Consider the following 13,046-nt stretch of genomic DNA (forward strand, 5'->3'; position numbering starts at 1 on the left):
GTATCTGTCCTGTCACCTCGAATTCAGAAAGTGAATGTCAAGCATTTGCTGTGCTGATCGTTAAGGCCCGGCTGCTTCACATTGCAGCAGCGGCTGAATTGGTTGAAGCATTATCATGTGCTTCGGAGCTTGGAGGCAAGTTCATGCCTAACGGCTTTTTGAATTTGAGGTGAGTTGAGGTTTCTAATTTCTGGTGAAGCGCAGATTGAAAGCCAGTCTCCCATTTTCTTGTCTATCTCATTGATTGGGTCGTTGGGGCGACAACCACTTTTTCTGGGTTTCTTTGTGGCACCTAATACAAGGGAGTCCTAGGCACTTGCGCTTTGACAAGGTGTGGTTCCTCACTGTTTTTTAAATAGGGAGACAGGGGACCTCAGATATCAATTGCCTTTCTAGGGACGACACTATTAGAAAACAAATCAGAACCAAACACCCCATCCCTCCACAGTATATTTAGCAGTATTCAAAATGGATGGGATCCAAATCCAACTGTGACTCACTCAACATGCGTAGCACTGTAATGAATGCTGGGGAAGGAAAAAAACAAAGACAAATGGCTTCCTTACGGGTTTGGTGGTGCGTTAAAAAAGTGTCTGTGAAACCGTTACTGTCACTTTATTTGTGGTCACAAATTTGCCACCACTCTTACTGCATCATCAAATTCCAAGATTGGATTTTAAGTGGAGGAGTTACCTTCAGCATGAAGCTGGAGGTAACTCCTCCACTTTATCCTAGAAAAACTGAGGAATTACCAGAGGTGGAATTACCACCCACGGCAATTCCCCCAAGCTACCCATGAAGTCCTCTGCACTTCAAACATTGGGATTAACATGACAATGTTGCCATAGGCAATTAAGTAGATTGAGGCTGGTTGCAAGTGGCAGTAAAGCTATTAAAGTTTCCCGCCAATTCCTTTGGAATTATTGCCATACTCGTAGTGAGGGCCACAGCTTTGGAGGTGTAGCCCTAAATCCTTTCATGGTTCCTTTTGATGGACCCTCCTCCACCCCTCGCAACCAGCTCTACAAGGAAAAGTGTAAACTTGTCTTTCTTTATGCAAACATTCTGTCGAACTCTGCACCCTTCGCGTATATGTCCCCCCCAGAGGTAGCAGCCACCACAGAATAGAAACGAACGCGAACAGAACTTAATCTTCCAACTTTGCTTAATCTTCCAATTTTGAACTTAATCTTCTAACTTTGCCTATTCATTGACATGATAGGACTCTCTCTCAGATCAGACCAGTCCTTCCCCAGTTTTAGGAAAAACACCAAAAGCTGGCTATCGGCTAAGGACCATTGATGTGACTTAGGCTACTCACGAAGGTCCTTCAATATCAATGTATTGTCCTCGCTATGTAACTGATGCTATGCACCTTCCTTTTTGTATTATATTGTATGTTCCCTGTTGTATCTGCTGTATATAATGACTGTAACTATGACTTTGTCTTAATGAAAATGGAATTTACTTGAAATGCACCCAGATACCCTCAGGTTTGGTGCGCTTTACAAATCAATAAACAAACAAACAAATATGATACGTCATTTATAACGCGCCTGTACACAGGTGTTTCTAGGCATACAGATCTCTGAGACAGGAAGCAGAAGACAGAATCCGCAAGTGCTTCCACCTGTTCATCCATTTCAGAGTGAATCATGTGATTGCATATAATCTCTACTACTCATGCAAATGTACTATTACAAACCATCTTTTTAAATCCTGGCCTTACACATCACAATTCATTCAGAGAGAATGAGTACAATGGACCCAATGAATAAATGCATTACTATAACGCATCCCATCATTCTGGCACAGGGAGTCTGATAAGTTTGGCTCACCAGATGTTTTGGACTACAATTCCCACCAGGCCGAGCCAACATAGTAAATCGTGAGGGATCATAGGAGCCGTACTCTAAAACACTGAGAGGGTCGCTGGTTGCAGTGCTGTGTTCAGGATAATTTTCACAACCCTATGCATTGCAATTCCAATATTTTTGAAATTAGAGAACACCCAGGGAAAGTTCGGAAAATAGCTCAAAATACTGCCTTGGGAATAATGCATATATTCAGAGGAGACCACACGGAAATGCGTGTTTACTCCATTAGAGTGTAGGTTCTCTGCAAATGGAAATCCCTCCAAGTCCACAATCGGGCCCCTGCACAATTTTTTTGAAGATATTTTTAATACTGAAAACAAGCAAGACTTTTGTGAGCGTGTCAAAATTCTTGGTTTTTGCCACTTTTGACATAAGCCAAACCAGATATGTTCTTGCATAGAAAAGGAAACCGTGGTGAGGCATTTTCTGACATTCCAATCCTATTCACATTTGTAAGACAATGATTAGTTAACCCTTGGTGTGTCACATGTGTAAGGACGTATAAGTGGGTCTCACCATTGTCTGGTTGTTAACTGGACGATCCGACACTGGAATCACTTTGAACATGATGGTGCCATGCGATTGAGTCTAGAGACATGCAAAGACAACAGGCAGTCACATACATGGATAATGACATGCTAACAGTTGAACCCACCAAGGCTGTAGTCCACCATCACCGAAGACCACAATACGAAGGAAAGAAATCCCACCTTCCTTATCCTGATTTGCAGAGACAACTCTGTGGGATGTCCAGTTGGTATTTGTGTTTATTCGGCAGACTCACTCTTGGTTTTCTGCTGGCAGATAGGACCCAATGTCCAGAAACACAATGCTGCCTGCAACTGGTTCCAGCAGAACCCAGCCATAACTGGTCATCTACTGTTTCCGCCAGGGCAGAATGGTAGATGCACAAGTGTTTCAAGGTGACTAAATGTGTCAGTGGGTCACACACAACACTATATATTGTATTTAGTGGCTTTCAACACACATACATATATATATCAAATGGAGGCAACTCAAAATGTCCGCTGTGTTATGAAATGGAGACTCGTAGCTGCAAATCCCTTTTTCTTGCTTTATATATTTCCATTAGTTGCATTATGAACGTTGGGGGGAATCACACTATGCTTCTGGGGGTATCAGTGACTTTGTCATAGCCAGATAATGGTCCCATGTGACAATATCCCCGCACAAATGTCGGCATACAAGAATGGGGCCGTTTTTTGCAGCGATATTACCCCATGGAACCTAAATGGAGCGGGGGACACCCCCGCAACCCACGCTCCCATTTACCCACATATCATCCACCTGAATAATGTCACCTATGCCGTTTCCCGGCGACTATATGTATCGCAACATTATTTATGGGGATAATATTACCTGATACCCAAGTAATACAGATACTGTTTACATCACCCTGGTGGAAGTTTCATTTGACCTGTTGCAAATGGTTTATGCCGGGTCCAGTGGTTGAATATGAGTTTCTCTGGACATCTTCTTGATGCCTACCGGACTGCTATGAAAAACATTCCCATTGTATATCGCCAACAGGTGTTGGTGCTTCATGGTGTCAGTTGGTATTCCCACTCAACTTCTGAACTTGCTTTGCTTGTTCTGTGGCTCACGCATGCAGGCTAATGCCCGTAAACCCATATGGTGTAAGCGGCTCAAGTTAAACCAGCGGTAACAGGTAAACTGTTTTGCCATCAGATTGATATTTTAAAAAGCAATACATTTCACATTAGAATCAAATGATAGTACTGAACTAGGGAATTAGAATTGCTCGTGTTCAGTGCAGTGGGGCTGGTGGCTGGTGCTACCCCGAGAATAGAAATGTGTTTTTCATGTGTAGTTACATGTTATGTGGTTGGTTGTGGAACAAGTTCGGCATGGTTTGCTTCGTGCAGACACCCCAGGGTTTGTGTTGTGTGCTCGCTGGAACATTAGCAATCGTGACGTTTGAGCAACACACCAGCACCCGAATGTGTCCAGAGGTTTTGAGGACAGACAGGGTTTGCTTCCCATAGTAGGTTTGGTGGTAGTATTTGTAAGTAAAGGGTAAGGGTGGCAGCTGCACAAGAGCTCCACTGGTCGCCTGGGAACGTCAATATGTGAGGCATACAGGTGGACCATTCTATTACATGATGAGTCTCAGTTTCAGTCTAGCTCACTTCCGCCAGGTTTTTTTGCACTTTGTTTGCGGCAAAATGCATATGCTAAGTGGGGGTAGGGTATATATGGGGGTCTGCGCCCAAGCTTTGCCACCCAAAAAGGTGCACAATTCAGCAAAATTTCATTCAGCGAAAAATGTGCAGCAAAGGTTCATAGAATCTCATTTTCTGGTTTCCTGGTCATTGCCAGAGGGGGCACCGGAGCGGGTAACAATTCTGCAGATGATGTTCCCAATTTTTAATATGTTTTGCTGATGGTGTAGAAGTAACACAGAAATCAAAGGGGACTCACGTTTCCGTGTTACTTGAACACCCTTTTCAGAAAGCATTCGTAAATGCCTCCCTCCATATAGATGCCTGGCAGGAGCCATTCACAAAGGTCCTTATGGAATCAGCCAGCTTCTTGCAGGTACCAGCTTAAATGCATTCGGTTTTGTGCACCATCACAAAAAATTGAAATGGCCCGGATCGTATAGATTTTAAACACTTATTTTTGTATGATCTGGTTCATAGAAAATTATACCGAAAGCATCTTATGAACAATACTAGTGCAAAGGCCTGTGTACACGGGCCAAAGCTGTGTTGGGTGGAGGTTTCCCATCATTTTTCTTGTAAAATTTCCATTGACCGGCTCATTCAAATTAATTTTTACTTATATATTTTTTTAATGTATATATTTTCTTAGTGTATCCAACTTGAAGTATGCTGTCAAAGCGGTAACCCTTTCTTGGGCCGTTTCTGCAGCTAATTGCATGTTATTGTTGAAATACACATTTTGTTCGCCTGGAAGATGAACTTGGAGTCTTATTATTGTATGCGTAAGGCAACAGCTCCCTCTAGCGGTAATAAAAGGTGAAGCGGCGCATGGCAGCTTTGGACAAACATACATCTGGCCTTTTATTATATGGTAAATATGATAGACATGTATTTGAAAGTGGTCAAAGGATTTTGGAGGCATTCAGCCTACATGCCATTGTGTGGTACATTTTTATCTGCAGTTTCAGATAGTGCTGTTGCACATATTTTTGACGCCCCGTCAAAGCAGGATTTTTCCTCCCACTTTAACACCCGGTTCCTGTAAACTTTGAATGATTATATGTAGCCTCTTGTACAAGGCATTTTAGGGAGCAACCTAGTCTTGCTTTGCTTTAGAAAGGGCCCATTACTCCAGAGATCGGTTCTGGTTGCTGCATTCTAGGTAGGCTACAATGACAAGCTATGCAATTATTCTGCCACCCCCCTCATCCCTAAATGGAAACCTGACAAAGGCTATGCTTCAAAGTGCTAATCAAAACGTTAATGCTCTATGCTAATTTCCAAAATACCACAGGACTTGTACTGAACACTGTTATAGGACACAGACACACAAAAGTAATGTCTAAAATACCAGGATGTGGATGACATTCTCCGGCTCCAGTCCATCCACTGGGACGCCGTTTACTTCGACCAACTTGTCTCCTGCGTAGAGCAATCCTGCGAGATACAAAAGGAGAGGATCAGGAGGCTTTCGCTCGGCCTAATTTGGAGTGTATCACTTACACATTGTGACATGAAAAGAGACAGGGAAGAGGAGAAGCTTGATTAGTGCTTAATTTGTGAGGGCGGGATGGAGGGGGGTTTACCAGGGCTCAACCCAGGCCCTTATTTCTGAGCCCCGGCACTTATTGTCTCAGACTCAGATTGATTATGGAGTAATGATAGCCAGAGCATCCATCAACCCCGATCAGCAGGTGCGAGCTGTAGTTTAACACTAAATGTGCCAACACTGTGGGGAGCAGCTGTGGGTGGTGGTAAAATGGTGAGGAACTACACGCCCACAGTGTCACAAGCATGCTAGAAAATATTTGGGCCCTGCCACTTATTTTCTTACAAATTAAGCACTGAGACGGACATTTGTACTGTATATTTGTACAGTACTATATATTTTGAAGCACCTGCCCCACCCTTCCAGGTTAATGTAACTGTGTTCACACCCTCATAAACTGCCTCCACACTGGTACTCAACTTTGTGCTATTGTAAAGGCACCCTTCCAGGGAATGTCTCTGCCATCTGCAAATGTGTTAATGTAAGTGATTTCTGATCAAAATTGGAATCTCTATTGTTCATATAAATACCAATGGTCCCTGGCCCATTTCAGTAGGCTGCAATCGTGTATGTCACCACTTTCCTGCCTCGATGTGAACTGTGTGAATTCCTTTTACCGTTATGTTGTTCTAAAGCAGGGTTCAGATTGGAGGACCTGCAGAGGATGGGTGTGACCTGGCTGTGCATCATTGCCCTAAGCGGGCCTGGGGTTTACATTATTTTTGCTGATGTGCCTGGCCTGTCTTTGTAGGCTGGTTATGCATAGTCTCTCTCATTCTTGTTTCTGATTGGGGCAAAATCACCACCTGTTTCTCTGCAAAGTACGCCATTGTTGGTTGGTCAATGAAAATGCACTTTCACTCACACTGTTAAGCCACTCTATGTTTGGTGACTTTTTGTAGGCAGGGAGCCCTTGATTCTCAGCTGGGCCCATCGCCCATTAGCACTTTGGTGATACTGGGCAGCATACTGTGCTTCATACCGTTGCAAGTCTCCTTACCACCACTGGATATTTTTAGATGGTGACCTAGTTTCAGCCACTAGGTTTTGGTGACTGTTTATAGGTCCCTATTGCAGAGAGCCCTGGATTCTCAGCTGGGCCCATCACCCATTAGCACTTTAGTGATACTGGGCAGCATACTGTGCTTCATACCGTTGCAAGTCTCCTTACCACCACTGGATATTTTAAGATTGTGACTGCTTACCGCTTCGATCTGCCAACCCTCCGTTGATCACACGAGCAACCATGATTTCTCCTGTTATCTCATGACGTTTAATGGTGGCACCCTGATAAAATAATCAAGATTTGAAAAAACTTGTCAACAATTTTGGCATTTCTTTTCCAGAATCTTTGTAACAAGGCCTAGTTTTGGAGGGGGAGTAAAATATGCACATGATACAAGGCCAGTAGTGAAGGGCCTGGAGTTCCAAAAGAAATATCTCATGGGGCCAATGCAAGGCTACAATGGCTGCATAGGCTGCAAGGCCCACCCAGGCTGTCCATTTCCTTTCCATCTTTAAGTGTAAAGAAAGGTTTGGTACCATGTTAGTCCAGTTATAAAATGCCACACAATGCTGCTTTTTTATACCTTCATCTTCCTGCATTCCATACCGATCTTGAGCCCTCTTCAGTGATATGATATGATAGCTCATTTATATAGCGCCTACACAAAATGTGTTTCAAAGCGCTTCAAGGCAAGGGAGGGAACAAGGGAAAATACGACGACATTCTTACAGTCCATGAACAGTAAGGATGTGAAATTAACTATGGTACTCGGCCTGACGACATTTCAGATAGTGCAAGAGCTAAGACATAGATAAGGAAGGTTGGGGGAGAGTGGGAAGGAAATGGAAACAGACAGGCGACTACCGTACTAGGCCTGACCACATTTCTGATAGAGCCGGAATAAACAAAAGGTGAGGGTGAGGGGTACAGAAAGGGAGGGGAGGAACAAAACAAGAGACCATCGTACTAGGCCTGACAACATTTCAGATAGTGCTGGAGGGGGGCTGGGGAGGAAACAAGTAAGGGGAAGAGGGGGGGAGACAGACGAGGTTGCTATCATACTAGGCCCAGGGACAATTCTGATAGAGTAAGTGCATAGAAGAAAGTAAGGGAGGGAGATAGAAAAGGGGAGAGGATGAGAGAACAGAGAGTAAGCAGTCAAAAAGAGCAGAGAAGCAAGAGGGGAGAGCAAATACAATTGCAGAAGTCAGTAGTAACACATAATGTTGCCAGCCTGGATACAAGATGAAGATGGGAACAGCATGATTCAGGGCCACCATGAGAAAGAGTGACACACCGTGAATCAATGAAGTCCATAAAAGTCAAATCCAGCATTGGCCACAAGACGGTGATGGTTAAACCAGAATGTATCAGGACAGACTCCTGCAGAAGTAGGATGGAGGGAGCAGAGGGGGGGACAGGGTAGAAGAATCAACTGTGTTTGTAACAGGTCTTTTTGTATTTCCTTCCAAACTTTACTACTATGACGACAGTACTTCAGGGTTCGACACTGGGGGGAGCTGGGGGCTATTTAGCTCCTGCTTATAGCATAGTAGAGCCTGGTTAGCTTGAAACCAATAGCTACCAGGAGCTACTTTTGGCTCCTAGGGCCAACTGGTGCCTTCCAAACATGTAAATGTGACATTAACTTTGAGTATTTGAGAACTTTAATAAAGAAGACGTAGAACAAATCTAATATACATTTAAACCCAATGTTTCATAAAATAATGCCTACAGGGTGATGCCCGACACCCAGGAGTGGGTTTTACCTCCTGCTCATCGAATCGAATCTCAATTTCGTACCCTGCACTTGCAGTTCTACCTTGTAGGTTGCTGAGCATATAGACCGTCTTTGTCGCGTTCCAACACACTTTTTGTAATCTGCGAGGCCCAATCAACTACATGCAAATCTGCCTGATCCAAAAACATAAAAGGAGCAGTGCCCCCCGAAGTACTGCGCCGACCACCAAGAAACCCCAGATGTGTTTCCTCTGTCTCTTTGGGTGTTGTGAGTTGCCGATTGAGTCCCTCGGGACAGGTGTACTTCATACCACTGGATACTCCATACCACTTAAGGGTTACCACTGAAAGCCAATGGTTCCAATGCCTACCGCTTCAGCCAGAAGGCCTTCCCATGTATGAATGGTACTGCCAAGCCCGCCACGGATGCAGAGGTATCGCCAGTGTGGGCATGGGGGTGCTATAGTCTTGTGTAGCCCCGGATAATTTCCAGACCTAGGAACACCGCTGCAAGGATATGATATGATAGGTTGTTTATAACGCGCTTAGTACCTAGAGGTTTCTAAGTGCGGCCCCGGGTATCGAACCTGTGTTGCTCCATGTAATTTTGCTTCCAAGGCAAGCGCGTAGCCCCTGAGCTATCCTCACGAGACAAGGATGCCTTGCAGTTTACACTGCATAGTTATTCCATGAAAACAGGTGGCAATGCCCTGCTGCGTGCTGTCCATCACTCTTAGCTGAAATCCCAGATTTTTGTTTTGGGACCTGCTAATCTTTTTGCTTTAATTATTTCAATGAAGTGCTCTCTCCAGGGGTGTTGAGAGCCAGCGGGGTCACCGGGCACATATACACCATTTTGCAGCCCAGGTCCCCCAGGTCAGCCAGACCTGGGAAGTGACTGGTTGGGGTTAGTCCGAGAGTGGGAAGTAGAGGCCAGGCATAGCGCGTTTCTGCACACTGTTGTAGTTGAGACCCTTTTTGTATACAGGGCTCATGCAGCAGGGTCTTTGTACAGGGAGCAAGGGTTGTGTGCGGAGCTGTGTGTTCTGGATGAGTGCGGCACGTATAATAATGGCTACTATATACTTTCCTGAGGGGAATTCCGTGTAATCCACTATGAGCATTGTGTCTAAATCTCTGTCTACCCCAGTGTTCATACATAGTACTGTGCAGAATGGGGGAAAGAGGAACAGCACTCCCAGTACTACTAAAAGAGCTGGGATATAGGGGATGCATGAAAAGGGCCTTCAATACACTGGCCCTCATTAGGACCTTGGCGGAGGACCATGGCGCTATTAGCACCATGGTCCATGGCGCTAAGCTGCCAACTCCGCCATGGGGGTTGGCGGACTTACCGCCCCATTCCGAGGTTGGCGGGGCGGTAAGTCCCCAATCCCCATTTACCCTTCCCCATTCCCATTTCTGGCCCCATAGGGCATAATGGGAGTGGGGAAGGCGTTAATTACGCCACCGTAAATTACGGTGGCGTAATTAACAACAAGGTCCCGTAGCGCCATGGTTTTTACCGCCTGCAAAAAGCAGGCGTAAAAATCACCATGGCGCTACGGGAACTCGTACTCAGGCGGTAAGGGGCGCCATGGTTTACGCCGGCGTAAACCCCTTACCGCCTGGGTCCTAATGAGGCCCACTGACTGTAGGCTCGTAAATTGAGCACATGCTGCAGAGACACATGTCACGTGCAGATCACAGATACCAGTCCCAGTGCGATAGCTCAGCAGGATAACGCACCAGCTGCAGAGATCGATGCATGGGTAAACGATGCTTTGGTTTTGATGCTGTGGCATTTCGATGCTACAGTTTCGAAGAAATGACTAGGAATCCAATAGATTGTATGTGCAAGGCCAGTGAAATAGCCTCGGGGGTATGTTTGTGTCACATGTCCAGACGCATAGCTCACAGGGTAACGGGGCCAGCCTCCAATTCATAGGTTCCGAGTCGACTCAGCCCTTCACCCTTCCAAGGTCGGTACATTGAGTACCATAAATAGGGTAGTAATAACACCTGTCATTTAAAGCCTATTGAAACCGCAGGAATGTGGTTGCTTGCGCTACACATAAAACACCAAGCATTATATTATTTGTATGTTGCAAAATCCAATACCAGTGAGATGGTAAAGGGGTTAATGCACTTGCTACAGAGTTGTGCATACGACAGGAAGGTCAGAGGTCCAAATCGCAATAAGATAGCATATGGGGTGAATGTGCCTGCTGCCGGGATCCAGGTGTAGCCTGCAGCAAATGAGTTCCAATAATAGCAAAGTAGCTCAGAGTGTGATGTGTTTGCTGCAGTGATCTGCATGTATCCTGTAGACCCCAGGTTAAAAAGCTTCAGGACCAACTTGAATGTTCATCCCCCACGGTTAATAGTATACTAGGCACATTTGTGTAAATGGGGTACTTGCTTCCTCTGTCACTGTAGTATTTAGATACACCAGCGATTGAGCACTTAAATGCAAGCTAATCATATTTTTCTTCCCAAAATTAATTTTTTTTTACTTCCTAAAATTGCGAGGCAGGTGGGTGTCCCCAAGAACAAGAAAATGCACCCCAAAATTAGAGCGCTGAAAAGATTGACATTGTGTAGTGGTGCAAAGTAACAATTTCCAATTAACAAGTCAAATGCATCGGTCGTCGTGTTTTTTTTAAACAGGACACACATTTGATTTGATTTTGATTAATTTATTACACGCACCAGACAGAGTAAACCGTATTCGGGCGCAGATGACCACTAAACGTGAATCCAGAAAGAGAAACAGCAGGAGTTTACTTATATTAGACTTTCATTTTTTATTGAAATATGAAGGTTTTTAGTCTCTTCCTGAAGAGATCTAGAGTTTCACACATTTGATCTCCAGTGGGAATTGGTTCCAAACTTTGGGCCCAAAAGCTCCAAAACTTCTGTCTCCTCTCATGACACAGTTGGTCCGTGGAATACAGGTCAAGAATGTATCTTCCGAGCGCAGGTTTCTTCTTGGATGGTATAACATGATGATTTTGTCAGCCAGGCAGGGTCGGACTGAGACAAGAAATAGGCCCGGTCACCCAAGAAAAAGTGGCCCACCCCTCGCCTCAAAAAAGTGGCCCACCCCTCGCCTCACGACCCTTGACCTCTGATGATATCACCAGAAGTTATGTCATTTGACCCCATCGCAAAGTGAGATCCCGGGAAGTGATGAAACACGACTTTCACCCCTTGACAAAACAGGAAGTGGCATCAAATGGCATTGTTCCTAAGAACACTAGGAAAAATATTAAATTTCACTAATGTGATATACATTTCATACAAGAATGGATCACCATATGTATCATTAATATCCATATTGTCAAATTACTGTGAATGCAAGCAGAAGTCCAAGGCCAAATGATGATATGTTATTGTATAGCACTTACGCTTAAGCTCTTTTTCATAGAACAAATATGCATACAATATCACCCAACCTGTTTTGGTACTCATTTATCGACCTAAGAAGGATGAAAGGCTTTTTCAAATAACAAAACATTAGAAAAGAAAAACGTTTTTTTTTCTTTTTTTTTTCTCCAAACCGGCCCAGGAGTGGCCAGAAACCAGCCCCCACTCCTCTGGGACGATTTCGGCCAGGCCACGGGCCGAAAGGCCGGTGGGCCAATCCGACCCTGCAGCCAGGTAATCGGGTGCAAGCCCTCTCAGGCATTTAAATTTTTTTATTTTGAATTTGACTCTATCCTCCACCATCAACCAGTGGAGGGATCTCTGCATTGATGACACAGTAATATGCACACATTATCAGTCTGAAAATAATGCCTGACCCTCACTTAGAGAGACAGCTGAGAAGTAGGTAGCAATGCATACATGTCTATATTTACTTTCCCTGTCCTCCTCTTTAAAATCCTATTCGTACATTACGTTTGAAAGTGTCTTGTAACCTCTTCTCCACTTTGGATTACAGGAAGAAAGCCTTGCTTGGCATCCCGCAGGTTTGCACATAGTCATACTCAGCCGTCACTTAATTGCTAATCCTTGTAATTACTGTTAATGCACCAGTGTTCCTACAAAAGATCAAGAAATGAGGCTTCCAACAGACACAAATGTTCGACCTCCAGTTGCCCGACTCATTAGTTTGGCCTATTAGGTGGCGCTTTAGCACCACCTATAAGCCAAAACTATTGCATTAGAGTACAGATAGGGAGAAATGACAGATAAGGAGGGACACAAAGCTTGTAGCTGTTGTTTGGTTATTTGCCCATCCATTCACTGCCAGTAGCCATGCTAATCCCTATGGTCTTTCCCACCCATCTCCTGCCCTATCCCACCCAAAACACCTTCTCATGGAAACACTTTGAGATTGCTTTCAAGTCTCACCATCAAACTATGCACTCAAAGTGCCTGGCAGTGTCTTTTCAAAGCAGTCTTCTGAGAGTTAATGACTTAATTGGCATTGTAAACTGCTGCTGGTGTAATAACAATGTCTTAACCAGGTCTGCCTTCGACCACTCTATTTAGAAGCATTATTTGTCTCCTTCACCGTATTCCAATTAAAAACAAACAATGGCAAAGCCAACAGTTCTGGCTTGTGTATTAGTGTATTAGGCATTTGCCAGGCACTCCTATTAGATGCCCAGGTACTCGCACCATAAGTGCCCTTCCCATGCTTACACAAAAGCCCAAAC

At 44.5% G+C, this 13,046-nt stretch overlaps 1 protein-coding gene across 20 annotated transcripts in view; it reads right to left on the reverse strand.

The window, feature by feature from the left end:
- The window catches only part of MPP4 (MAGUK p55 scaffold protein 4), a 233,797-nt gene that overhangs the window by 119,707 nt on the left and 101,044 nt on the right, over positions 1-13,046 (reverse strand). For all 20 annotated transcript variants that reach the window (XM_069615485.1, XM_069615497.1, XM_069615487.1 and 17 more), the window contains 3 exons: positions 6,839-6,920; positions 5,436-5,521; positions 2,394-2,465 (listed from right to left, as the gene is read on the reverse strand). In XM_069615485.1, the coding sequence (XP_069471586.1) occupies positions 2,394-2,465; positions 5,436-5,521; positions 6,839-6,920 (240 nt within the window). The remainder of the gene's footprint in view (positions 1-2,393; positions 2,466-5,435; positions 5,522-6,838; positions 6,921-13,046) is intronic.

The sequence above is a fragment of the Ambystoma mexicanum genome, chromosome 9 (assembly GCF_040938575.1).
Source record: "Ambystoma mexicanum isolate Mex_15411 chromosome 9, UKY_AmexF1_1, whole genome shotgun sequence".
Classification (NCBI taxonomy): domain Eukaryota; kingdom Metazoa; phylum Chordata; class Amphibia; order Caudata; family Ambystomatidae; genus Ambystoma; species Ambystoma mexicanum.